Below are 27,872 nucleotides of genomic sequence, written 5' to 3' on the forward strand. Positions count from 1 at the left end.
GACTTTTCCTCGATCTTTTAGTTTCCTTTTACTTTTAACCACTTTTAGGGTTTTGCAATCAAGCAGTGATTGAATTTATGAAATACATAAACTAACTAAATATAATTATGTTATTCTATCTGCCTTGCATCCAAGAAAAAGGTCCCAGGCTGCCCCCCCCCCCAGCATCTGGGAGAAACCCTTGTTATGAAATCCCAGGTTGCTGCTGCCAGTCAGTGAAGACATTCCTGGCCTTTATTTGCAAAAGCATTTATTTGCAAATAATCCTGGCTTTATTTTGCAAAGGCGGATAAATAGAGTCCCACCCAGCTGCCCACAGCCAGGAGAGCCCCCCAACCCCAGCTGGCTGGCTCATGGGACATGGATGAAATTCCCAAAGCGGCCAAGGAAGAATTCAGAGCCTGAAGGACGTCCTGGAGAGAAAGAGGTGGGCTGTGAACAGAGCATGCAAAGCTCTGAAACGCTCAACCCCCAACACCACTTTCTGCGCACGGCCCAGGAGGAAGGAGTGGAACCACTGCATAACCCTGCCCCTAACTCCCAACCCTCCTAGACCGCCCATGAGGATATGTTAATATTTACAATGTCATTTTATTGGGAATGTATTTCACAAAGCAGAGGTGGCATTGGGGAAATGAGGTGGCGCTTTCTGGGTTAATTCAGATCACTCTATCTTGACTTCTGAGAGATCAAGCCGAGAGGTGAGAGGTGTGGGGACTCTGTGCACACGATGACTGGAGGAGTTTGTAAATAATACTCGTGGTTCAACGGTTGCCAACCTGACCAGTAGAGCTTTATTCTTGGGTAATTGGGTAAGGTATATATTTTTATCACAAATCGGTAACCGGATACCGTGGTCAATGGCATTGAAAGAAACTGAGAGATCCAGCAGAACCAGGAAACAGCTTTTACCGTTGTCCCTCGCCTGCCAGAGATAACCAACCAGTGCCAATAAGGCGGTCTCAGTCTGATGGCAGGGCCTGACATTCAACTGAAAGAAATGCAGTCCAAATGGTCCACATCCTCCAGATGTGCCTGGATTTATTCTGCAACCAAACATACATTTAAATTGTTTTTCCCCTGTGAGTTTGCTGATGTCTTCTAAGCGTTCCACTTCTAGTGAAGCTTTCCCCACAATCCATGCATTTAAAAGGTTTCTCCCTTGTGTGAATTTGTAGATGTGCATTAAGGTTCGAACTCTGACCGAAGCATTTTCCACACTCCATGCATTTAAATGTTTTTTCCCCTGTGTGAATTTGATTATGTCTTCTAAGCGTCCCACTCTTTGTGAAGCTCTTTCCACACTCTATGCATTTAAATGGTTTCTGCCCTGTGTGAGTTCGTTGATGGTTTTTAAGGTGTCCACTCTGAGTGAAGCTCTTTCCACACTCTATGCATTTAAATGGTTTTTCCCCTGTGTGAGTCCATTGATGTTTTCTAAGTGTTCCACTCTCACTGAAGCTCTTTCCACACTCTATGCATTTAAATGGTTTTCCCCCTGTGTGAGTTCGCTGATGGTATTTAAGGTTTCCACTCTGACTGAAGCTCTTTCCACACTCTATGCATTGAAATGGTTTTTCCCCTGTGTGAGTTCGTTGATGTTTTCTAAGTGTTCCACTCTCACTGAAGCTCTTTCCACACTCTATGCATTTAAATGGTTTTCCCCCTGTGTGAGTTCGTTGATGGTATTTAAGGATTCCACTCTGACTGAAGCTCTTTCCACACTCTATGCATTGAAATGGTTTTTCCCCTGTGTGAGTTCGTTGATGTTTTCTAAGTGTTCCACTCTCACTGAAGCTCTTTCCACACTCTATGCATTTAAATGGTTTTTCCCCTGTGTGAGTTCGTTGATGGTATTTAAGGATTCCACTCTGACTGAAGCTCTTTCCACACTCTATGCATTTAAATGGTTTTTCCCCTGTGTGAGTTCGCTGATGTGTTTTAAGATGTCCACTCCGAGAGAAGCTCTTTCCACACTCCATGCATCTGAATGGTTTCTCACCCGTGTGAGTTTGATGATGTGCATTAAGGTGATTACTCATAAGGAAGCTCTTTCCACACTCCATACATTTAAATGGTTTCTCCCCTGTGTGAGTTCGCATATGTATACAGAGGTTTCCACTCTGTGTGAAGCATTTTCCACACTCAAAACATTTATATGGTTTCTCCCCTGTATGAGTATCTTGATGCCTTCTTAGCGATTGTCTATGACGGAAGCATGTTCCACACTCCATGCATTTAAATGGTTTTTCCCCTGTGTGAGTTCCTTGATGCTTTGTAGGAGTTCCACTCCCACAGATGTCCTTGCCACAATCCATACCTTTAAGTGGTATCTCCATTGTTTCAGTTCATTGATGTGAACTAAGTGTGTTCACTGACTGAATCACATTGTTTATTCCATATATTGAAATGGTTTATTCATGATTCCTAATGAAAGTACAGATTGCTCTGACTGTCCTTTCTATCGCTTGCTTCCGAGTAGGGGAAAAGGAAATCCTGTAAAGAAGAGGACAAAGGAATATAACACACATCAAGTGCCTTTGGTACCTTCTCTTAATTTAACATCTCCTACACTCTTCCTTCTTCTGTGTTCCTATTTTTTAGGAAATGAAATAATGTCAGAGAATAGTAATGCATCATCAACTTTTAATCATGATCAAGTATCGTTAATAATGCAGCATGATCTTAGATACAGTGGTTCTCTTGAATTGCCAATTTAAATACAGAGGTTCCTCACCGGAAAGGGAGCTTCTCTCTCTCCATAATCCTGCTATTTATTTCTCCGGTTCAGAATTCCCAATGACAATTTTGTCCTAATCACTAAAATGTTTGGTTGCAAGTCTCTTTGGGTTGCTCTGGTAAACTAAAGGGACTAACAAATTCAATCAATCGTAATAATGGACTACAGGAACCCCTGAATTTCAGTAGCAATCTTCCCGTTCTCTTAAATCCCATGGACATGAGAATTGATATAGTGGTTAATACTGGGAATTTGGTGGAATGGAGAGGGACTTAGTTATCTCTGCGTAAAGGTAAGAGAAAAAGAAAAAGGTATCTCTGCCTACAACCTGCCTAGCAATGGGCAGGGAAGGGCAGACTGGAGGCAATGTCTCTCCACAGAAACATGGGTGAAATTGCAGAAGACAAGCCAAAAGTGGGTCATCTTCTCGATCCAACAGGGCTTTTGATATGTTTTAACATAGTGAGCCTGACCAAACTGCAGGAGGCAGTGGAAGACAGGATTGCCTGGCGTGCTCTGGTCCATGAGGTGACAAAGAGTCGGACACGACTAAAAGACTAAACAACAACAACAAATGTAGTGAAATGTCTCACTGCATACTCAAAGGGCTTACCTCTCAATTTCCCCTTCACATTTCTGTGTTTTTCTTTTTCTAGCAAGATGTGCTTAGACTTGTGAATCAGAGTCTCTCCTGTGTGGAACAAATAAAAGAGACGTGCCGTTTATGTCATATGTGACTGTCAAAGTCTTCAGGAACATTTATCTTTTGAAGCAAAAACAACAAAGTTCCTGGTGGCCCATTGGAGATGAATAAACCTTTGTGGACAGTAGGAGAATGCTGCGGATTGCGGGCCAGGAAAGCTCACGCCACTATTAACCTGTGTGTTTCTTTGTGGGTTTTGCATAGTTGTTTTGGAATTCGCACCACAATATCAGTTCATCAAATGTTAAAGACAAAATTTCAGCATTGCTATAAAAAATGATCCCACCCACTCCCTCTCTCTCTCACACAGTGTTTCTAGATATGGGAATCTCAAACACCTCGCCAGTAATAATGGCAATAATTGATCTACATCTGCACCTGTCTGTGTGTAAAGCCTCCAGTCACAAGCATTGTCTATCCTAATAATGGACCCTTTGTCCTTTTAAGCACCCCAGACTGTGAAGCTGTACACATTTACTGTCTTTGGGTGCTGATGGATTGTGTCTCAGCTTGTAACTCCCTTTGACATATAGAAAGATACAGGAAGGCTGTCCATATGTCTATTATATACAAATCCTGAAAGAATTTCCATAGCACCTCCAGCCATATTTTTTTGAGTAGCGGACCACAATATCACCCTCAATTAAACATGCAGTGGAACTAAGGCTTAGAAATGAAACCCTGGGAGAGGCCGACGGGTTTTTTCTGGCCCTTCGTGGAAGAGGATACCAGAAGCAAAGATCCGCTCTGGACAGCCCTCCCTCCTTCCTCTCAAGAACTTCCTGCGCTTTCCTCTCCAGCTGGACCAAGGGCCGCCTTGGTGTAACGCAGCAGCGGCAGAGTCCCGCTTCTGGTAGCAGCTACTGGTACTGCTACTGGTAGCAGTAGCAGCTGGCCTGGGGGGGGGGGAGGAGAAGTCCAGCTTCCGGGAAGGAGGGGAGGGTGGGGAATTGGACCCCCTCCCATTTTCAGGGACCCCTCTCCCCAAGGCAGATTTCTGGGCAGGAGGGGAAAGCCAAGGCAGCGTCTCCGGAGATTCCCCCGCCAGCGCCCAGGTGGGAGACTTCCCTTCCGATGGGCAGCGTCTCTTTCTCTCTCTGCCCCCCCTGCCAATGCTGGACGGGGCTTTCCTCCCCCAGGGATGCTTCCCTCCCCCCCAAGTTCCCCTGCCCCCTTCGTCCCTAGTCTCTCCTGCGCCTGAGACCCCCTTGGCCCGGCTCACCCCTCGCCCTGCGCGCAGAATCTCCCTCCAGCGCACCGACCTCTCCATCCGGAGGAGCCTCCCAAGACGAGCGGGGAGGGGGGGAGGAGGTAAGAGACGGAAGTGGGGGAGGGGGGGTCTCTTCCCAGGCCTCTCTAGGCCTCTCGGGGGGGCCTTGGTTTTCGCCAGCCGAAGGGTCCCAGGAAAGGCCCTTTTTAGGGGGTGATGTCCCTTTGTCCTTTTCTTCCCCCTCCTCGCTCTCACCACCACCTTCCCACAGGCAGCATCTTAATTTGGCCTCCCTTGTTCACCTTTCCGATTCCCTTTACTGCAATTTGAAGAGGGGGCAGGCTGTCCAACTGACCCCCTCCCGCCCTTCTCCGTCACTTCCTGCCTCTCTAGGAAGCGAGTTCATTGACCCAGGGGAGGGGGGAGAGGCAGGAGGTTGCTCCCTGAAAGCAGAGTCCTAGGAATGGAGTGGGAAAGGACGCGCCACCAGGGTCATGGAGCCCAGTGTCCCTCAGCGTTTTCCCGACAATGGCCGCCTTCCGAGCTTCTTTCCTTCCTGTGGCCCCCCCCCATAGAAAGATAGCTATTTACACGTTTGCTTTTACATAGACCTTTTTTTATTTATAGTTTTTATTTATAAATCCACTGCAAAGCACGGGCACTTCTCTGCTTTTCTTTCTTCACTTCTCACTTTGCCTCTGTGGCCCCCGAGTCTCGTGCTGTGCCCCCCCCCCCCATTTATACGATGTTTTCTTGTGCAATCCTAAAGACTTGACTCAGAAGTAATTCCCACTGAGTTCTCTAGGATAGGTTTTCCCAATCGGCCAAGTTTTCTTAAGAACCTGTGAAGCATTTTGCACACTCCTGTCACACACCTGGTCTTTCCTGGTTCTCCCACTAAGGTAAAGGGACCCCTGACCATTAGGTCCAGTAGTGACCGACTCGGGGGTTGTGACACTCATTTCGCTTTATTGGCTGAGGGAGTACAGCTTCCGGGTCATGTGGCCAGCATGACTAAGCCGCTTCTGGCAAACCAGAGCAGCACACTGAAATGTTTACCTTCCCGCTAGAGCGGTACCTATTTATCTACTTGCACTTTGACATGCTTTCAAACTGGTAGGTTGGCAGGAGCAGGGACCGAGCAATGGGAGCCAACCCTGTCGCGGGGATTCGAACCGCTGACCTTCTGTTCAGCAAGTCCAAGGCTCTGTGGTTTAACCCACAGCGCCACCCACGTCCCTCAAACACCTCCTTTATTCCTGCTACCACCAGAGATAATGTCTTATCTGACCACTTCTCCTTCCACATAGCCAAGAATGATGTGGTGTTGTTATTTAGTTATAATAACACTATATAAGGGTTTCAAGATTACTTTGTGCACATAAGAAGGTGGTTTCAGTCTTTCTGTCTCTTCTTTGTTCCTTTATTAGGGCTGTTATATGTATTGCTGTTCTTAAAATACTAAGCTAACCAACACTTCATACCTGGTGCAAAATGCAAACCAAATATAATGTTTTAGGGGGAAAGTACAGCAAAATTACTGAATGTATCACGCTGCACCTTTGCCTATTTTCTGCCCCACACACATTCTTCTTTTTTTATTGACTTTACTTAAATATCATTTCTATTCATTACTATATAGATATAAGTGATGTTACTATCCGAATGCATACATGGCTACGAATATCCCACTACATTTAGTATGAATTCATTCCAAATATCAATATATATGTCCAAACAGAGTCTGCGTCTATAGGGAATCCGTTCATGTGCTGCATCTTCTATCGTGTTGTCACGTTTTTATTCTTCCAGTTAGTTCATCAGTTATCAGCCTCTTGGCAACCATTAGGGTGCAAAGAATCCATTTTTCTTGTCCTGTCGTCAACTTCCATTTTCATTTCTTGGGGATTGTTCAGCTGTGATTCTGAAATCATAGGCATTGACACTGCTGTTCTCAGAAAAGGATTGGACTGCATGCTGGTGACTTTTCCTCGATCTTTTAATTTCATTTTACTTGTAACCACTTTTAGGGTTTTGCAATCAAGCAGTGATTCTGCAACGAAACATACATTTAAATTGTTTTTCCCCTGTGAGTTTGCTGATGTCTTCTAAGCGTTCCACTTCTAGTGAAGCTTTCCCCACAATCCATGCATTTAAAAGGTTTCTCCCTTGTGTGAGTTTGTAGATGTGCATTAAGGCTCGAACTCTGACCAAAGCATTTTCCACACTCCATGCATTTATATGGTTTCTCTCCTGTATGAGAAAATTGATGCATTCTTAGCGAATGTGTATGCCGGAAGCATTTTCCACACTCCATGCATTCAAATGGTTTCTGCCCTGTGTGAATTCGTTGATGTCTTCTAAGCGTTCCACTTCTACTGAAGCTTCTCCCACAATCCATGCATTTAAATGGTTTCTGACCTGTGTGAGTTTGTTGATGGTTTTTAAGGTGTCCACTCAAAGAGAAGCTCTTTCCACACTCTATGCATTTAAATGGTTTTTCCCCTGTGTGAATTCGTTGATGGTATTTAAGGTATCCACTCTGACTGAAGCTCTTTCCACACTCTATGCATTTAAATGGTTTTTCCCCTGTGTGAGTTCGTTGATGGTATTTAAGGTATCCACGCTGACTGAAGCTCTTTCCACACTCCATGCATTTAAATGGTTTTTCCCCTGTGTGAGTTTGTTGATGCTTTTTAAGGATTCCACTCTCTGGGAAGCTCTTTCCACACTCTATGCATTTAAATGGTTCCTCCCCTGTGTGAGTTCGTTGATGTTTTCTAAGGTTTCCACTCTGACTGAAGCTCTTTCCACACTCTATGCATTTAAATGGTTTTTCCCCTGTGTGAGTTTGCTGATGTTTTTTAAGCTGTCCACTCCGAGAGAAGCTCTTTCCGCACTCCATACATCTGAATGGTATCTCTCCAGTGTGAGTTTGATGATGTGCATTAAGGTGATTACTCAAACGGAAGCTCTTTCCACGCTCAAAACATTTATATGGTTTTTCCCCTGTATGAGTACATTGATGCATTATTAGTGATTCTCTATGACGGAAGCGTGTTCCACACTCCATGCATTCAAATGGTTTCTGCCCTGTGTGAGTTTGCTTATGTCTTCTAAGCATCCCACTCTTTGTGAAGCTCTTTCCACACTCCATGCATTTAAATGGTTTCTGCCCTGTGTGAGTTCGTTGATGTTTTCTAAGTGTTCCACTATCGATGAAGCACTTCCCACACTCTATGCATTTAAATGGTTTTTCCCCTGTGTGACTTCGCTGATGTCTTTTAAGCTGTCCACTCTGAGAGAAGCTCTTTCCGCACTCCAGACATCTGAATGGTTTCTCTCCCGTGTGAGTTTGATGATGTGCATTAAGTTGATTACTCAAAAGGAAGCTCTTTCCACACTCCATACATTTAAATGGTTTCTCCCCCGTGTGAGTTCGCATATGTATATAGAGGTTTCCGCTCTGTGTGAAGCATTTTCCACACTCAAAACATTTATATGGTTTCTCCCCTGTATGAGTATATTGATGCCTTCTTAGCGATTGTCTATGACGGAAGCATGTTCCACACTCCATGCATTTAAATGGTTTTTCCCCTGTGTGAGTTCCTTGATGCTTTGTAGGAGTTCCACTCCCACAGATGTCCTTGCCACAATCCATACCTTTAAGTGGTATCTCCATTGTTTCAGTTCATTGATGTGAACTAAGTGTGTTCACTGACTGAATCACGTTGTTTATTCCATATATTGAAATGGTTTATTTGTGATTCCTAATGAAAGTACAGATTGCTCTGACTGTCCTTTCTATCGCTTGCTTCCGAGTAGGGGAAAAGGAAATCCTGTAAAGAAGAGGACAAAGGAATATAACACACATCAAGTGCCTTTGGTACCTTCTCTTAATTTAACATCTCCTACACTCTTCCTTTTTCTATGTTCCTATTTTTTAGGAAATGAAATAATGTCAGAGAATAGTAATGCATCATCAACTTTTAATCATGATCAAGTATCGTTAATAATGCAGCATGATCTTAGATACACTGGTTCTCTTGAATTGCCAATTTAAATGCAGAGGTTCCTCACCGGAAAGGGAGCTTCTCTCTCTCCATAATCCTGCTATTTATTTCTCCGGTTCAGAATTCCCAATGACAATTTTGTCCTAATCACTAAAATGTTTGGTTGCAAGTCTCTTTGGGTTGCTCTGGTAAACTAAAGGGACTAACAAATTCAATCAATCGTAATAATGGACTACAGGAACCCCTGAATTTCAGTAGCAATCTTCCCGTTCTCTTTGTTTTGCTTCAAAAGATAAATGTTCCTGACATGAGAATTGATATAGTGTCCCATGGACATGAGAATTGATATAGTGGTTAATACTGGGAATTTGGTGGAATGGAGAGGGACTTAGTTATCTCTGCGTAAAGGTAAGAGAAAAAGAAAAAGGCATCTCTGCCTACAACCTGCCTAGCAATGGGCAGGGAAGGGCGGACTGGAGGCAATGTCTCTCCACAGAAACATGGGTGAAATTGCAGAAGACAAGCCAAAAGTGGGTCATCTTCTCGATCCAACAGGGCTTTTGATATGTTTTAACACAGTGAGCCTGACCAAACTGCAGGAGGCAGTGGAAGACAGGATTGCCTGGCGTGCTCTGGTCCATGGGGTGACAAAGAGTCGGACACGACTAAAAGACTAAACAACAACAACAAACGTAGTGAAATGTCTCACTGCATACTCAAAGGGCTTACCTCTCAATTACCCCTTCACATTTCTGTGTTTTTCTTTTTCTAGCAAGATGTGCTTAGACTTGTGAATCAGAGTCTCTCCTGTGTGGAACAAATAAAAGAGACGTGCCGTTTATGTCATATGTGACTGTCAAAGTCTTCAGGAACATTTATCTTTTGAAGCAAAACAAAGTTCCTGGTGGCCCATTGGAGACGAATAAACCTATAATGGCCTAAACCTTTGTGGACAGCAGGAGAATGCTGCGGATTGCGGGCCAGGAAAGCTCATGCCACTATTAACCTGTGTGTTTCTTTGTGGGTTTTGCATAGTTGTTTTGGAATTCGCACCACAATATCAGTTCATCAAATGTTACAGACAAAATTACAGCATTGCTATAAAAAATGATCCCACCCACTCCCTCTCTCTCTCACACAGTGTTTGTAGATATGGGAATCTCAAACACCTCGCCAGTAATAATGGCAATAATTGATCTACATCTGCACCTGTCTGTGTGTAAAGCCTCCAGTCACAAGCATTGTCTATCCTAATAATGGACCCTTTGTCCTTTTAAGCACCCCAGACTGTGAAGCTGTACACATTTACTGTCTTTGGGTGCTGATGGATTGTGTCTCAGCTTGTAACTCCCTTTGACATATAGAAAGATACAGGAAGGCTGTCCATATGTCTATTATATACAAATCCTGAAAGAATTTCCATAGCACCTCCAGCCATATTTTTTTGAGTAGCGGACCACAATATCACCCTCAATTAAACATGCAGTGGAACTAAGGCTTAGAAATGAAACCCTGGGAGAGGCCGACGGGTTTTTTCTGGCCCTTCATGGAAGAGGATACCAGAAGCAAAGATCCGCTCTGGACAGCCCTCCCTCCTTCCGCTCAAGAACTTCCTGCGCTTTCCTCTCCAACTGGACCAAGGGCCGCCTTGGTGTAACGCAGCAGCGGCAGAGTCCCGCTTCTGGTAGCAGCTACTGGTACTGCTACTGGTAGCAGTAGCAGCTGGCCTGGGGGGGGGGGGGAAGGAGAGTCCAGCTTCCGGGAAGGAGGGGAGGGTGGGGAATTGGACCCCCTCCCAATTTCAGGGACCCCTCTCCCCAAGGCAGATTTCTGGGCAGGAGGGAAAAGCCAAGGCAGCCTCTCCGGAGATTCCCCCGCCAGCGCCACGCCAGCGCCCTCCCTTCCGATGGGCAGCGTCTCTTTCTGTCTCTGCCCCCCCTGCCAATGCTGGACGGGGCTTTCCTTCCTCCCTCAGCCCCCCTCCCCCAAGTTCCCCTGCCCCCTCCGTCCCTAGTCTCTCCTGCGCCCAGAGACCCCCTTGCCCGGCTCACCCCTCGCCCTGCGCGCAGAATCTCTCTCGGGCGCACCGACCTCTCCATCCGGAGGAGCCTCCCGAGACTAGCGGGGAGGAGGAAGAAGGAGGTAAGAGACGGAAGTGGGGGAGGGGGGGTCTCTTCCCAGGCCTCTCTAGGCATCTCGGCTCTCTCGGGGGGCCTTGGTTTTCGCCAGCCGAAGGGTCCCAGGAAAGGCCCTTTTTAGGGGGTGATGTCCCTTTGTCCTTTTCTTCCTGCTTAGTTGTTTTGGAATTCCCACCACAATATCAGTTCATCAAATGTTACAGACAAAATTACAGCATTGCTATAAAAAAATGATCCCACCCACTCCCTTTCTCTCTCACACAGTGTTTGTAGATATGGGAATCTCAAACACCTCGCCAGTAATAATGGCAATAACTGGTCTGCATCTGCACATGTCTGTGTGGAAAGCCTCCAGTCACAGGCATTGTCTATCATGATAATGTGCCTTTTGCCCTTGAAACACCCCAGACTGGGAAGGTGCATGAATTTACTGTCTTTGGGTGCCGATGGATTGTGTCTCAGCTTGTAAATCCCTCTGACATTGCCTAAACAAGAAAAAAGTTATAGAAAGGCTGTCCATTTGTAAATTACAGTGGTACCTCATGTTAGGAACTTAATTCTTTCTGGAGGTCTGTTCTTAACCTGAAACTGTTCTTAACCTGTGGACTCTTTGCACCCTTCCCAGGAAATGGGGAATGAGAACGGTTCAGCATTTCCAAAGATGTTGCAACTGAATGAGATAAAAGTCAGTTCTCAGGCCTGCTCTGACAAAGTCTATTCATTAGCTTTTGAAGCCTTCTCGTGCTGATAAAAGAATAACATTTTGCCTATGTACCGGCATCTTGTGAGAATCCACAGAAAAGCTGTAGCTGTGGATTTTTAGAAGACAAAAGGAATTTTGCACAGTTTTGAGGCCTGGGGTGATTACTGAGGGGTGTGTGACTTCGGGCCTAGGTGGGGTCACCTGTCCTCACCTTCCTTCAGTACCACTTTAGCTAATGGGGCCTCCCACAGCCACCGCACGATTTCTGTTCTCATCCTGAAGCAAAGTTCTTAACCCGAGGTGCTATTTCTGGGTTGGCAGCGTCTGTAACCTGAAGCGTCTGTAACCCAAGGTACCACTGTATATACAAATCCTGAAAGAATTTTCATAGCACCTCCAGTCATTTTTTTTAAATAGTGCACTACATTATCACTGTCAATTAACCATGCAGTGGAATTGACACTTAAAACTGAAATCCAAGGAGAGGCAAACGAGTTTCTGTCCTTTCGTGGAAGAGGATTCCAGAAGCAAAGACCCGCTCTGGACAGCCCTCTCTCCTTCCTCTCAAGAGCTTCCTGCGCTTTCCTATTCTCTCCAGCTGGACCAACGACCTGGCTTGGTGTTAACGCTGCTCTACCTTCTGAAGCCCCCAGCAGCAGCTGGCCTGGGGGTGGGGGAAGGAGAGTCCAGCTTTTGCAAGGAGGGGAGGGTGGGGAATTGGACTGCCTCCCATTTTCGGGGACCCCTCTCCCCAAGGCAGATTTCTGGGCAGGAGGGAAAAGCCCAGGCAGCCTCTCCGGAGATTCCCCCGCCAGCGCCCAGGTGGGAGACCTCCCTTCCGATGGGCAGCGTCTCTTTCTCTCTCTGCCCCCCCTGGCAATGCTTTCCTCCCCCAGGGATGCTTCCCTCCCTCCCCAGGTTCCCCTGCCCCCTCCGTCCCTAGTCTCTCCTGCGCCCAGAGACCCCCTTGCCCGGCTCACCCCTCGCCCTGCGCGCAGAATCTCCCTCCAGCGCACCGACCTCTCCATCCGGAGGAGCCTCCCAAGACGAGCGGGGGGGGGGGGAGGAGGAGGAGGTAAGAGACGGAAGTGGGGGAGGGAGGGGTCTCTTCCCAGGCCTCTCTAGGCATCTCGGCTCTCTCGCTTCCGTAACCCATTCCATGCACTCTCCTTCTCTCCAGCCAAAAGAGGCGCGCCTCGCCACATGCGCGCAGCCAGAAGAAGAAGAAGAAGAGTTTGGATTTGATATCCCGCCTTTCACTACCTTTAAGGAGTCTCAAAGCGGCTAACACTCTCCTTTCCCTTCCTCCCCCACAACAAACACTCTGTGAGGTGAGTGGGGCTGAGAGACTTCAAAGAAGTGTGACTAGCTCAAGGTCACCCAGCAGCTGCAGGTGGAGGAGCGGAGACGCGAACCCGGTTCCCCAGATTACGAGACTCCCGCTCTTAACCACGACACCACACTGGCCAGCAGCGCCTCAAGGGATTCCTGCCGGGCGAAACGGGGGACGCGTCCCGAGAGTCCTGTTTGGGGATGGGGGCTCTCATAGGGACGCCCTTGGTGGACTTCTCATTTCCATTCCCACAAAGGTGCCCAAGGGGTGCAAGGCAGCTAAGCATCGCTTGGCCGGCGAGATTGGAGGGATGGTAGTAGTAGTAGTGGTAGTAGTAGTAGTAGTAGTAGTAGTAATAATAATAATAATAATAATAATAATAATAATTTTATTATTTGTAGGCCGCCCACCTCACTTGGTTTCCCCAGCCACTCTGAGCGCCTCCCAACAAAAAATAGTAAAAATACATTACAGCATCAAAACTAAAAACTTCCCTGAACAGGGCTTGCCTTCAAAAAGTTGTGTAATTTTTTATCTCCTTGACATCAACAAAATTGCCTGTGATGTGCAAACAGTAGTTCCCTCCTTTACAGCCAAGGGGAAGTTTCCAAGCACCCGAACTAGACAGAGGTGGACAATGGGGGAGCTGTTTATATCTACACAGATTCTAACCACCCCACAGAGAACCTGATCTTTGGGAGCCAATGCCTTCGAATGGACTCCCAGCCCCAGAAAACCGAACTGCAAGGACTTTGCCTATGGTGATTTTGTTGCCTCTGGGACATTGGAGTAACCAACGACTGGGAAGGGCCAGAATACCTGGAAGGCCGGCTTCACACTGCAGGGGCTGCACAAAACCCCAAGTTGGGATCACACCAGGCCTCAGAGGTGCTGGGGGGGGGGTTGTCACCAAGGACGTGAGACTTCTGAAAACCAATGACCCTCTGCATCCCCTAGGCCACGCATCACCAAAGTCCATTTTGGGGGTCTAATCAACAACTTCAGTCCTAAAAAAGGTCAACAACTTTGGTCGGCCATTCCACATGTTCACTTCACCAAATCTGGCCCTCTTTGAAAGAAGTTTGGGCACCCCTGTCCAAGGCACGTTGGCCCAACCCCTTTGTACACAGAGCAAGATCTCCTTTCCTCCTCATATCCGCCTGTTGAATAAGGTGGCCAGAGAAGCTCCCTACCCCAACTGCTGGATCTGTGCAGATGCACCAAGTCACCCAAAGCAAGGCCTGCCTCTGGTAGCGGTGGCTGTGACCTGGGGCCAATACTACAGGGGAGACATCGCTTCCTGGAACCTGACAGCCCTGAACCTCACTCATCAATACCTGTACAGTGGTGCCTCGCAAGACGAAAAGAATCCGTTCCGCGGGTCTTTTCGCCTTGCGGTTTTTTCGTCTTGCGAAGCAAGCCCATTGACGGAGTAGCGCTATTAGCGCTATTGACATTTTAAGGGCTAAAGACGGCTTTTTAACGCTTGGGAGATTAGCAGTTTTGCTGCTAAAATGCTTTTAGCAGCTTAGCGATTCAAAATAAGGGGTTTTGGAGCGAAAAAAAAAATTCAATTTTTTTCATCATTTTTCGTCTTGCAAAGCAATCCCATAGGGAAATTCGTCTTGCGAAGCGCCTCTGCAGACGGAAAACCCTTTCGTCTTGCGGGTTTTCCGTCTTGCGAGGCATTCGTCTTGTGGGGCACCACTGTATTTGAAGGGACCCACTAAAGGACCCCTTTGCCACCTCTTCACAGGGGAGGGAACCCCTGTTGGGAAAAGCACCTGTGACATCAACCTTGACATACCCTGTTTCCCCGAAAGTAAGACACCCCTGAAAATAAGACCTACTTCCAGTTTTGCCTCTCGCTGTAATATAAGGCCCTCCCCAAATATAAGGCCTCCCTGATAATAAGGCCACCCCAGAATATAAGGCCCCCGAAGCTACCATAAGGTGTCTCCTCTGGACCGTAGCGGCGGGCGCCGCTGCGCAACTCACTGATTGGCCGCAGCACAGCCGGAGCTGTTCAGACAGTGTGAAGTCTCTTTAAATCAGAGAGCCCACGCCGACACCAGGACAAGCTGCCGCCTGCTGCTCGCTCTGCCCTGACGGAGTCTGGCTGACGCACAATTAGACAGTGAGTGAGTCGTGCGGGGCAGGAGCCGTGCACATTGTACCGTATACAGGTAATAAATTTCCTTCTTTTTGATCAACAATAAATGTGTACCGTATTCTTCTTCATGGCAAAATAAGACATCCCCTGAAAATAAGACCTATTGCATCTTTGGGAGCTAAAATTAATATAAGACACTGTCTTATTTTCGGGAAAACAGACTGAGCACAGGGCAAGTGACTGTCGCTGACTTCATTCAGTCTAGGACTTACCCAGACCTTACCCGTGGACCACCTTGCCAACTGGCAGCCAGATTACCCCAAAGCCACGCTCCTCCAAGCCTTTGCTTCTGGGCACTGAGCATATACCTGGACTAGCCCCCACATGTCTGGGTCTTGCTTTGTGGGATATATTATCCCTTGATTATGGAAGGGCGGCAGAGGAATAGATCAAAAGACCCTGTCGGACCTGTCTGATGTGGCTGCAAATGGAGAAGCTGTGGGAAGGGCGCTGTTTCCGCCTGTGGAGCAGGGTCTAACCATGTGGACATTCTCAAACTCACTGATGTCCTACTCAATGGACCAATCCTTGAACATTATGGGACATTTAAATGCCATAGAGACACCAGAGACTAGGGCCCTGCACGACTTGACATCTTTCTGCAGGGCCTGCAAGACAGAGCTGTTCCACCTGGCCTTTGGTTTGGACTCAGTCTGACCCTTATGTTTCCCCTCCCCTTACAGTTTTGATCCATGGGCTGCTTTTAAAATGAGGCTGCTATATTCAAATGAGCCCTATATTCTAAACACAATGCTTGATTAACCTGGAGGTAGGCTGTATGAATTGTGTATTGATTTGTAATGATTTGTAGGGTCTCTGGACCGTAATAAAGATTGATTGATTGAATATGTACTGTAAGCCGCCCAGAGTGGCTGGAGAAATAAATAAATTATTATTATTATTAGACGTAGTAGTGGTATTAGTTGTTTTATCAGAATCCCATACGACTTTTAAAGATATCCCTATGTACCCAGTTCAATATCATTTTCTTCTAATTTAGCTAAGTACATTTTGTACTCTAGTAATTCAGTTTGCAACTTCTTAAGCAGCTTGGATCATGAACAGTTTAGCTCCACTTGAGATTGTGGCTGGGGCTTCCAACTGTACAATTTTGTAATATCCCTAGAGCTAAAGATCAAATGTCATATTTAGTTTTTTGTTGTCAGGTGCTCCTTTGTGTTCAAATCAGGCCTCAATATAATAATGTAGCATTTGGGAATGAAGATGCAGCCCAGGAGCCCAGCACTGGAGGCCAAGATAGAGAAGATCTGCACAGCTACCATGAATTTTCCCTTTGTGCTCAGGTAGGTGGGCACAAAGGACACCCACACACTGCAGAAGACCAGCATGCTGAAGGTGATCAGCTTGGCTTCATTGAAGGCCCCAGGCAGATTCCTTGCGAAGAAAGCCACTGTGAAGCAGATGGCAGCCAGGAAGCCCATGTAGCCAAGAGAACTGTAAAACATGGCAACAGAGCCTTCATTGCATTGGACAATGATCTCTCCAAGCTGGGAGCTCAGGTCAAAGTCTGGGAATGGAGGAGAGATCCCCAGCCAGATGGTGCAGATGAGAACTTGCACACTGGAGCAGGAAATGACAATGGAGTGGGCCAAACTCTTCCCCAGCCATCTCCTCACCTTGTTCCCTGGCTTAGTGGCCAGGAAGGCCAGGACTACAGTGATGGTTTTTGCCAAGACCGAAGAGACAGCAACTGAGAAGATGATGCAGAAGGCTGTTTGACGGAGAAGACAGGTCACGTTCCTTGGCTTTCCAATGAAGAGGAAGGAGGACAAAAAGGAGAGCAGGAGAGAGATGAGGAGGATGTAGGAGAGGTCCCTGTTGTTGGCTTTGACTATTGGGGTTTCTTTGTGTTTAGTGAAGATTCCTAACACAAAACAAGTGGTTAAGGATAAGAGGAGGGCAAGGGAAGCCAGGAGGCTCCCCAAACATTCTTCATAGGAAAGGAAGGTTATTACTTTGAGGACACATTGGTCTCGGTCCTCATTTGGATGCTGATCTTCTGGACATCTGGTGCATTCATTAGCATCTGCATAGAGAAAAACACACTTTGGTATCCTAACATCAGTCACACACCTGAAATTTGCAGAAAGCACTATTGCATTTGGTGATTTACAGGTTGGCAGCAGCACCCAACTGCTATTATTCACCGCGAAAAATTAATGTCTAGTGCAAAGACCAGGAAGAAATAATGAACCCCTGGATTAGACAAATGTGGGTTAAATGCATCAATAGATTGACTCAGTATAATGGCAGCTTCTTGTTATGTTTGAATACAGTGGTACCTCTGGTTAAGTACTTAATTTGTTCCGGAGGTTTGTTCTTAACCTGAAACTGTTCTTAACCTGAAGCACCACTTTAGCTAATGTGGCCTCCTGCTGCCGCTGCGCTCCTGGATCATGATTTCTGTTCTTATCCTGAAGCAAAGTTCTTAACCTGAAGCACTATTTCTGGGTTAGCGGAGTCTGTAACCTGAAGTGTATGTAACCAGACGTGTATGTAACCTGATTGTAACCACTGTATTGAGAAGCAGATGTGTTAAACCCCAACTTTATTTATAATAAATGGAAGCTAGAATAATAATTTCCAAAATAAAGTATTACATTAGTGTTCCATGATTCCTCCGAGGAAGTTGGAGTAGTATTATTGTGTGGCACTACCTCCTTTCCTGATCTTCTGGGACCTCTCAGAAATTGTCTCTCTGGCCCTAGTGCTGACTGTCTTTAAGCAGAGGCTTGACAACCATATGTCAGGAGTGCTCTGATGGTGTTTCCTGCTTGGCAGGGGGTTGGACTCGATGGCCCTTGTGGTCTCTTCCAACTCTAGGATTCTATGATTATTTCTTGGACCCCCAGGATTGGCCCTCTGGGTCAATGAGCTCCGCTTTGTTACGGTAAAATCTGGGTGCGAGGCTGCTCCTTGCTCCTGGGCCGTGTCCCGAACGTGCTGTTGGGGGAGCGTCAAGGTTGTGTCCTCGCCCCCATGCTTTTTAACATCTACATGAAGCCGCTGCGAGAGATCACCAAGGGGTTTGGGCTGGGTGTTCATCAGTATGCGGATGATACCCAGCTCTACCTCCCTATCAGATTGGAACCAATCTGAGACCTTCTGCATTCAAAGCAAATGCTCTACCACTGAGTTGTGCCCCACACACTATAACAAAGCCTGACTTTCTCCATCAGCTCCCTCTTTTTTTACAAAAGGTACACATTGCAATGACACTGGACCAGCCTTTAGGGTTGTCTTGTTACTGCTCTAAACCCCTTCCCAGGAGGAGGCTTTTAAGAAATTGGGGGGGGGGGGGAGTCGTCTGGCGCTGGTGGGAATTGAACCCATAAATGATTCTATGATTCTATGACTCCATGGCAGGACGCCAACCCTCCTGAAGCCACAGGTTTGGTGAACCCAATACACCCTGGCACTCTTGCTCACTTTCCCCTCACTCATCAAGAAAGTCCCCAGGACCTGATTCATTGACACATGCTCCCTGCAACATTGGAGGTGTCCTTTGAATGCCTTTGAATACTACTTGCTGCAGATCACATGGGGTGGGGGTGGGAGGGCTGTTCTTTCTCTGCAGCAAGTCCTTTCTTATATCCTTAAGTTTTCTGAGGGGTGGGGAAACTATGGAGAGACCTGGTCTGAATAGAGACATTGGATTCATGTCTCATTACACATGCGAAAGCTATTTTTGGTCATCTGCATACTATCCATTGCTTTGTTCCTTTAATAAATAATAATAATAATAATAAATTTTATTTATATCCCGCTCTCCCCAGCCGAAGCCGGGCTCAGGGCGGCTAACAACACTAAAATAGTGCAACATTATAAAAACATTATAAAAATTAATTAAAATCAAAATTGATGGCAACCATAAACTAAAGTTTTGTAAAGATTGCCAAAGGAGGAAGTCAGGCTGCACCCTGACCAAAGGCCTGGTGGAACAGCTCTGTCTTGCAGGCCCTGCGGAAAGATGTCAAGTCCCGCAGGGCCCTGGTCTCTTGTGACAGAGTGTTCCACCAGGTTGGAGCCGCAGCCGAAAAAGCCCTGGCTCTAGTTGAGGCCAGCCTAACCTCTCTGTGGCCTGGGACCTTCAAGATGTTTTTATTTGAAGACCGTAAGTTCCTCTGTGGGGCATACCAGGAGAGACGTCCGGTAGGTACCGCCTTTATGACTAATTGCAGTCGTTATCAGTCTTCAGCATATTTACCATACCCATTGAGCTAATCACCCATCCCCTAGTACCCTTCTGAGAAATACCCCACCCCACCCTCCCACTATATACAGTGGTACCTCAGGTTACATACGCTTCAGGTTACAGACTCTGCTAACCCAGAAATAGTGCTTCAGGTTAAGAACTTTGCTTCAGGATGAGAACAGAAATTGTGCTCCGGCGGCGTGGCGGCAGCAGGAGGCCCCATTAGCTAAAGTGGTGCTTCAGGTTAAGAACAGTTTCAGGTTAAGTACGGACTTCCAGAACGAATTAAGTACTTAACCTGAGGTACCACTGTATAAGGGTCTGGTGACTTCTGTTTCAGAGTAGCGCAGACATAGAACAAACTTAGTTGGTCTCTAAGGTGCTACTAGGCTATATTTTCCTTTCCTTTCCTTATTTCCAGTGCTATTTTCTAGAAAAAGAAGTTACTGTCAGGGCATGCTCTGAATCAGAGGATTGGGAAATGCATTCTCAGGCAGATCAGCTCCTTTCTGAAGAGGGAGAGACACAGACACCGAGCAGATTAGACCAGCATTACCTAGCTACGAGATAATGGAAAGAGAACAGAAGGGAGGCAACAGCGAGCAAGGATGTCATAGGAGAGTGTGGGGGACCCTCCCTCCCCACAAACGAGGACGTCCATATGTATTAGAGAACAAAGGATGCAGAGAGGGGAAGGAACTTCTCGTTGGCGCCAGGATGTTGTGCGGGGTAGAAGGGGGAGGATTTAGAGTAGCCAACTGCTTTCCTTGTGGAGGGATGTGGATCTTTGCTTGCAACCAGATGACGGAATAAAAAGAGTATAAATTATAAACGGTTCATTAATTTTTATCTGTGCGGTTACCAAAGGGAGGCGAGGACTGTCCACACCTGACAGTGTTTGAACTCATCATAAATGCCTCCATTGTTCTCTGAGAATGCCAATGGTGCCCACCTGACAGATGATGGAACTAGCCATTACTAACATCATGTTTGCAGTGGCTCAAATATTTTCCCCATCTTCCCATCAAAGGCCATTTTCTCTGAGATCCTCTCCTACCTTCCTGAGTGGAGATGGTCCCTTCTGAGCAGGGAGCGCAATCATAGCAACAGGGCGGCTTCCCTTCCTGAACTTTTCTGGAATATCCAGGGAGACAGCTTTCTGTGCATCTTGATTGGGGCACGGTCTAGGCATGAAGAGAAAATTGAGCATTAAGGAGAAAGTGATAGGTGCATTTGTGCCTTGGGACACAGATAACAGAATTTTGGAAGGATCCCGGAGAGGAGATATTTGCTTCCGATAACCTCAGGTGACCCCAGACCATATTTTGGGCAGTTACTTTTTTGTGTGTTTTTTTGCAGAGCTGCATGGCAGAGAAACCTTTTGGGTCTACTTCTGCCCCCGCCCTTAACATTGAAATCTCACATTTCTAAGCGACAATAGTATTACAAATTGCAGTAGTAGATTAACAGTTAACAAGAAACAGGAGCATGGCATAAACCCTCATATGAACATCAGCAATAAAACAAGTCCTCCATCTGTTGCCATCACATCTGCCAATGATACTCCAGCCTAACCCCACCTGGTGCCCCTCAGATATCTTTGCATGATGCTGTCTGGGGTGCATGGGAGTTGTAGTCCACAATATTCAGAGGGCACCAAGGACAAGAAGCTACAGTTAGAACTGGGTATGGAAAAACTGATTTGTTCAAAATTGGGAAAGGAGTACGACAAGGCTGTATATTGTCTCCCTGCTTATTTAACTTATATGCAGAATTCATCATGCGAAAGGCTGGGCTGGATGAATCCCAAGCTGGAATTAAGATTGCCGGAAGAAAGATCAACAAGCTCAGATATGCAGATGACCCAACCTTGATGGCAGAAAGTGAGGAGGAATTAAAGAACCTTTTAATGAGGGTGAAAGAGGAGAGCGCAAAATATGGTTTGAAGCTCAACATCAAAAAAACGAAGATCATGGCCACTGGGCCCATCACCTCCTGGCAAATAGAAGGGGAAGAAATGGAGGAAGTGAGAGATTTTACTTTCTTGGGCTCCATGATTACTGCAGATGGTGACAGCAGTCACGAAATTAAAAGATGCCTGCTTCTTGGGAGAAAAGCAATGACAAACCTAGACAGCATCTTAAAAAGCAGAGACATCATCTTGCCAACAAAGGTCCGTATAGTTAAACTATGGTTTTCCCAATAGTGATGTATGGAAGTGAGAGCTGGACCATAAAGAAGGCTGATGGCCAAAGAATTGATGCTTTTGAATTATGGTGCTGGAGGAGGCTCTTGAGAGTCCCATGGACTGCAAGAAGATCAAACGCATCCATTCTTAAGGAAATTAGCCCTGAGCGCTCACTGGAAGGACAGATCGTGAAGCTGAGGCTCCAATACTTTGGCCACCTCATGAGAAGAGAAGACTCCCTGGAAAAGACCCTGATGTTGGGAAAGACTGAAGGCACAAGGAGAAGGGGACGACAGAGGACGAAATGGTTGGACAGTGTTCTCGAAACTACAAGCATGAGTTTGACCAAACTGTGGGAGGCAGTGGAAGACATGAGTGCCTGGCGCGCTGTGGTCCAAGGGGTCATGAAGAGTTGGACAGGACTAAACGACTAAACAACAACAACAACAAAGCCAGGGAAATGTGTTCTGCTCTGCTTTGGAGCTTCTCCTATTTATTTGAAATTTTATGCATATTTACTCAAGAGCAGGTTCCACTAAACTCAGTGGGACATAGCTCCAAGGAAGCATCCACAAGATTGCAGTCAAAGCCTCATATGTACTATTCAAAATCTTATTAGAGCATAGCAGATGTCATAGATAATAAAATGGCAGATCCAATTTTTCCTACTTTCTTAAATCGCTTGGGCCACACAATTGCTTCTGGGTTAATGGTGAACTTCAGATTTGAGGACTTTAGTCTCTCTATTCTCCCAATTTTCACTCTATCATGAGAGTTATTAGGAAACAGCACCCAATTCACGATATCAAAGTCAACGGCCAGCGCCCCATTCTCATCCAAGTACTGCCCATCAGCTGAAGTATTAGAGTAGAACTGGACTTCTTTCAAGAAACGATTAAGCTAGAATGACAGAGGAAAATCCAGCAATGAGTAAGCAGGGTTGAATTATGTAACATGGTTTCATGTTCTCTCTACATCCTAATCTTCTCTGAATAAGAACTAAAGTATCTCTCGCCTGGATTCATCTGACCATGCTAGATTATTACCTGCCATGGCTGTAGCTTTGGAAGTTCCAAGTTGCCTCCACCCACAATCGACATCCTCTTTGACCTGGATGAATAGGCAACATTTAAGGCCTGAGCCACAGTTTGGATACTCAGGTAATTCACATAGCTGTCTTGGGACTGGATTCTTTCAATCTCTTCCTGGGGCAGCATCTTCACATTATCCTTCTCTCTGCATTTGGTCATACCCCTCACAGACAAGGCATGCCTTGAATAAGAACAATCAAATGCTTCTTCTGAATACTGTTGACTAGCCAAGGACATTGGCCCATAGTAGTCCTTCTGCATCCTTTTTTTGGTCTTCAGTACAAAGGACAAAGAGCCATGGGCATACCGGAAGCAGTCAATATCATGTAACAACATTTTGTTATGAAAAACTGTGGTTATCCAGACTTTCCCCCCAGTTTGTATCCTTTCAAGTAAGGATTCAACCTCTATGATTATGTAAAGTCCACTTTGAGAGTCTGCAAAGTAAACAAATACATTGACTTGTCTCCACAGGGCAGGTGCTTCATGGGGTATCCATAGCCAAGTTTCTCGTTGTACTCTTTGTGCGAAGGCAACACAAATTTCCCTTTTGTTCATTAGAGGTGTCAAGGTACTCAGGAAGCTTTCTCCATTGTCATTGTCTGGAGCAAAGAGGCCGACCCACGTCCACCTGAAATGTCGGAGGAGTTGGACCATCCCCTGGTACTGCGTTTCTTGGTTTGGTGTCATGCGGTAGACAAAAGGCGACTGGAATTTATCAGTAAGAGCAAAGCCGTAACTGAGCTGGTAAAAGAAGAGAAAGAGAATGATGGCTTGTTTTTCAGAAAAACGATCCAGATGGCAAAACTCTATAATCAAACTTCAATTAAAATGCCTGCTGCAGGAGAAGAAAAGTTTTCAGTAGGCCATATAAAGACAATAGGATGGTCAAATGGTCCCAAGATTCTGGATATAATATCCCTATGGAAGAATGGGATAGATTGTGGAAGGAAGATCTGAGGTTTACTGTGTGCTATACCTTGAAATAATTTTTTATGTTACATATGTGGTGGAAGTGGAGAAAAGTAAAGGAATTTAAAAAGATATTTCAGATATCCTTTACAAAAAAACCCTGAAGCCTTCCTACAAGGGATAATGGGCACCGACATCCCCAGAAATGTGAGGAAAATATTTTCATATGCCACAGTTGCAGCAAGGATGCTAATAGCCAGAAATTGGAAGGGAGACTCAATCCTGACCAAACTGGAGGGGCAAGCAAAATTGCTGGAGAGTTGGCACGAATGAATTCATTGGCAGGTCTGCAGTGACTGATGCAAAAATGAAGGAAATCATAGGAAAACAACATAATAGAGATTGATTTGGACTGATAAAGAAATGTGTGACATGTTAAAAGCATTGAGGATCCAGGATGGGCTGATGGGAAGTCATAATAGAAGTTATTTATAATGAAAGAAGCTAATCATGCTGGAATACGTATTATTCTATTTCTGAATGTACACTTTCTTTTGGAATTCAATAAAGCATTTGAAGAAAGAATGAAAGAAAGACAACAGGAAAGGGGCCTGTCTGTCCTCAACCGCAAGGGAGTTCCGTCACCCTTCATATCCTCCAACATCTGGGAGAAGAAAAGGCTAAGGAGTAAACCCTGCACAAATCCTAAGTCAGCTGGGTGGTGCTTTGTTGGCCTCCTTCCAGCCACTCCTGCAGCCAAGCTTGTGCCAAATGTAATTCTCTGCTTTCCTTTCAAGCACAGCAGTGAGGCTGAGAGGGTGGTCTTGTTGTCTTGGCAACCCAGTATTTCTGTACCTATTGCCCAGGCTTGCGCACTGTGGAGGTCACTTTGATAGTGCTAACAGAGTGGTTTGACTTCATCCCAGAGGCTCACTCCATTGTCTTTCAAGACAGACAGATGCCAACAGCAACAACAACAACAACCATGTGGCTAATGTTGCCAGGTGTGTTTCACTTGGGCCAACTGATTACCTGTGGGATCTTGTAGATGCCCAATATGCTTGCAAGGTGTGTGGAGATGTCAAATTCACTCTTTTCAAGAACAGCTAGCAGCCTTTTCTGTTTCCCACAGCTGTAGTTTGGAATATTGATTTTCCCACCAGCAAGCAGGTCTGTCATGGAGTCAGAAGTCAGTCTTCCCTCAGAACAGGTATCATAGATGCTGTAGCCGAGGGTGATGTTGGGTAAGAGACTGGGGTTGTGATTAATATCCCGAACAGCAAAGGAGAAGGAAATAACGTGTGAGTTCTTCCTATCCACCCAGCTGTGAAAAAATCACATTCTTTTTTGTATTAATCAAAGCAACTATGAAGAGAGGTCAAAGTAGAGCAAAGAGAGACAGAGATCTACTGTACCTGTGTCTGTAGTATTTTTGCAAAGGAGGAGTGTGGAGGAAAGACTAGAACACAAATCAGCCTCATTTCTGGTGACTTACCAAAAGTCCTTTGAGCCAAATTGACCCCCAGGCTGCATTGCAAATGACTAAGCACAGCAGACATTTACAATTTGCAGTAGCACAGAATTTGTTGTGCATGGGTGAAAGAAATGTGTTCACATTTTATTTACTACAGAAAACTCGCAACTCAAACACATCCCAAAGCACTTCCAACCCTTTAGAAAACAAGTTATGCTTTGGAGAGCAGTACATGTCAAAAATACCAATAATTACTTAAAACACATGATAAGCTATGTTGCAACATGGTGTTTCACTAATAATAATAATAATTTATTTATACCCCACCCTTCTGGTTAGGTTTCCCTAGCCAGCATCTGCACAGAAACATAAAACTTGTTAACTAAATGAAATAAATGAAATGAAATGAAATTTTTCAAGGATATCAGAAAACAAGTGTATCACAGAAAATGGAAAAATGGAAAATCAATGCATCATTGCTTACGAGTCAAGTCTGCTGATGGGGATGCTGAAAAAGGTGAAAGGAGGTTGATCATTAAAGAATCCTGAAAATGTGACTCCACTAATGAGGTGGTCTGCTAGCCGGTAAAAATTTGCAGCCAATATTTCCTCCTTGATCTGCTTCAGTGGGCATTTTCCTGTCAGCTGAATCCCATTGGTTGCAAGAGGCAGCAACAGGAGGAGTGTTATCATTCTGGGTCTACCTGCTACGCTTTCCTTGTAGCTGTCCCACCCAACACTAGCTGCTGGTCTTAATAAGGATACTACTACTACTACTACTACTACTATTTTATTTATACCCTGCCTATCTGGCTGGGTTTCCCCAGCCGCTCTGGGCAGCTTCCAACAATATTAAACAATATTAAAATATAATAGTCTGTCAAACATTAAAGCTTCCCTAAAAAGGGCTGCCTTCAGACGTCTTCTAAAAGTCTGGTAGTTGTTTTTCTCTTTGACATCTGGAGGGAGGGCGTTTCACAGGGTGTTCCACTACCGAGAAGGCCCTCTGCCTGGTTCCGTGTAACTTGGCTTCTTGCAGCGAGGGAACCGCCAGAAGGCCCTCAATTCTGGACCTCAGTGTCTGGGCAACCAATGCGGTGAAGATGCTCCTTCAGGTATACTGGACCGAGGGCGTCTTTCCTGGAAAGCCAGTCAGTCAAAATTTCTGATCTAGAAGGCAGCATCACAGAGATGTAGCTTCCCACTTCACCTGCTCTATATCTGGCCCCCAGGATTTTTTGGCACAATATATATTTTATACACCCAACCTTTCAGGCACTGTCGAATAAAAAACTTCCTGCTGCCCTTAATTGCGATATTTACCTTATTGGTCCCAAAGCAATATTCAACGGGTGAGGTGGGGGCTACTTGGACTCAGGAAAGAATAAAAATAGATCACTATGATTGTGATTATTGTTAAGGGAATAAAGTTTTCCCCTGAAACTTTATAGGAGCAGGTGCAGAGCAGGAGAAAACATGTTTACTCAACAGGCTGCCACGGATCATGAAGGGTAAAGGTGACATGATTGACATCAGAAGAGCCTTGATGGTGGATTAGGCCAAAGGCCCACAATGTCCAGCATCCTGTTCTCACAATGGCCAAGCAGTTGACACAAAGGGAAACCCACAAGCTGGAGATGCCATTTTCCTACCTCCAAAGGAGGTATTTTCTCTCCCCTTCTTTTATTGCTGCTTGGCTCTGCATTAAGCTGCTTGTTCTGCTGCTGACCACTAGGTACCATCCCTTTTGCACCTCATCCATTAGCAACTCTGCTGCTGGATAAAGTGAGTAGACCAAGCCAGCAATAATGGGAGCTCTTAGTTAAGATGAAATTCTCAACTCTGCCCCTTCTATCACTATCAGACTCTCAGAGCCTACTTTGCTTCACCCAAGCTTCTATTTAAACCAGAGCCTGGTGCAAAATAATGACAACTATGGGGAGGAGCATCATAAGAACATCAGATGAGCCCTGCACCTATGTTGGGATGAATGAGGCTAATGTAGTCCAGCATCCTGTTTTCACATCAGCCAAACAGATACCCCAAGGAAACCTGTAAGCACACTGGAGCTGATTTCTGCAGCAATCTCCCAATGCGTAATTCAGAACTAAGGTCCAGGATTCCTCTGAGCACATACTCACATGAGGAATTTATTTGTAGCACCAGAATTTGGGTTTATATTGTAGTCACACAAAATTACACTCCTAATCCCCATCAATTTCTCTTTACCGAAGCAGCCTGATTGAGGGGTATGGTGGAGAAGGACTTTTTTGTTGTTGCGCAGGAATTTCATTTAGGGTCACCCCTCTGATGGTTTAGGATTAATCAAAGTGAGATGCTGAGTGCAGGCAGCAATTGTACAGATTCTAGACGGGTGAGGGGCTTGTCAGTTATTAAGACCATAAAGGAAGACACCAGAAATAATGTCATAAAAGGAGATTTTACTTCGAGAATCAGAGTCTGTAATACAGGGAAGAAATCTGAAGGAAACAGCACGAGAGTTCAATATAAATTGACACATGCAAAGCAGCAAAGGTATTTTCAGAGAGACGGATTCTGTCCAGGTGCAGCTATTTCTGAAGAGCAGACAATCAATTGACTTAAAAACACTTGGTTCTATACAGTGGTACCTCGAGTTACATACGCTTCAGCTTACATACGCTTCAGGTTACAGACTCCACTAACCCAGAAATAGTACCTTGGGTTAAGAACTTTGCTTCAGGATGAGAACAGAAATCGTGTGGCAGCAGCAGGAGGCCCCATTAGCTAAAGTGGTGCTTCAGGTTAAGAACGGACCTTCGGAACGAATTAAGTACTTAACCCAAGGTACCACTGTACTTTGAAATTGTTAGCATTGAAAATTAAGCATCATTTGTGATATAAAATTGTTGGCATAGAAATGAGAAAATGCCCACATGAGGCCACTATCACATGCACACCAATACTCTGTAGATGACACAAAACTTTAGCCAAGTTCT

The 27,872-nt window shown here is 45.6% G+C and overlaps 3 protein-coding genes and 1 long non-coding RNA gene across 9 annotated transcripts in view; all 4 read right to left on the bottom strand.

Annotated features, from left to right (window-relative positions):
• LOC310671180 overlaps positions 1-27,872 on the bottom strand; it is a 108,575-nt gene that overhangs the window by 4,720 nt on the left and 75,983 nt on the right. The window lies entirely within an intron of this gene.
• Positions 806-4,713, bottom strand: LOC310670662 (uncharacterized protein). Its single transcript, XM_083426308.1, has 3 exons — positions 4,666-4,713; positions 3,354-3,431; positions 806-2,496 (listed from the first exon to the last, which is right to left on the bottom strand). Exon 3 carries the CDS (start codon positions 2,337-2,339, stop codon positions 1,065-1,067), a length of 1,275 nt encoding a protein of 424 aa, XP_083282434.1. The 5' UTR covers positions 2,340-2,496; positions 3,354-3,431; positions 4,666-4,713; the 3' UTR covers positions 806-1,064.
• Positions 6,710-12,719, bottom strand: LOC310670471 (uncharacterized protein). 6 transcript variants are annotated; one of them, XM_083425881.1, is made up of 4 exons: positions 12,488-12,719; positions 11,236-11,289; positions 9,396-9,473; positions 6,710-8,492 (listed from the first exon to the last, which is right to left on the bottom strand). In XM_083425881.1, exon 4 carries the CDS (start codon positions 8,333-8,335, stop codon positions 6,725-6,727), a length of 1,611 nt encoding a protein of 536 aa, XP_083282007.1. In that variant the 5' UTR covers positions 8,336-8,492; positions 9,396-9,473; positions 11,236-11,289; positions 12,488-12,719; the 3' UTR covers positions 6,710-6,724. The 6 variants fall into 6 exon arrangements, with proteins under 6 accessions (XP_083282007.1, XP_083282008.1, XP_083282005.1 ...); XM_083425882.1 differs by lacking the exon at positions 11,236-11,289 and having other exon boundaries at positions 12,528-12,719; XM_083425879.1 differs by lacking the exon at positions 11,236-11,289.
• LOC310672762 (vomeronasal type-2 receptor 26-like) lies at positions 16,162-24,953 on the bottom strand (the record flags this gene model as incomplete). Its single annotated transcript, XM_083430414.1, has 6 exons — positions 16,162-17,060; positions 20,287-20,413; positions 22,087-22,317; positions 22,464-23,252; positions 24,453-24,744; positions 24,916-24,953. The coding sequence occupies 6 exons, from the start codon at positions 24,951-24,953 to the stop codon at positions 16,162-16,164; spliced, it is 2,376 nt and encodes a 791-aa protein (XP_083286540.1).

This window comes from Podarcis tiliguerta (genome assembly GCF_965153285.1).
Source record: "Podarcis tiliguerta genome assembly, chromosome: 2".
Lineage (NCBI taxonomy): Eukaryota > Metazoa > Chordata > Lepidosauria > Squamata > Lacertidae > Podarcis > Podarcis tiliguerta.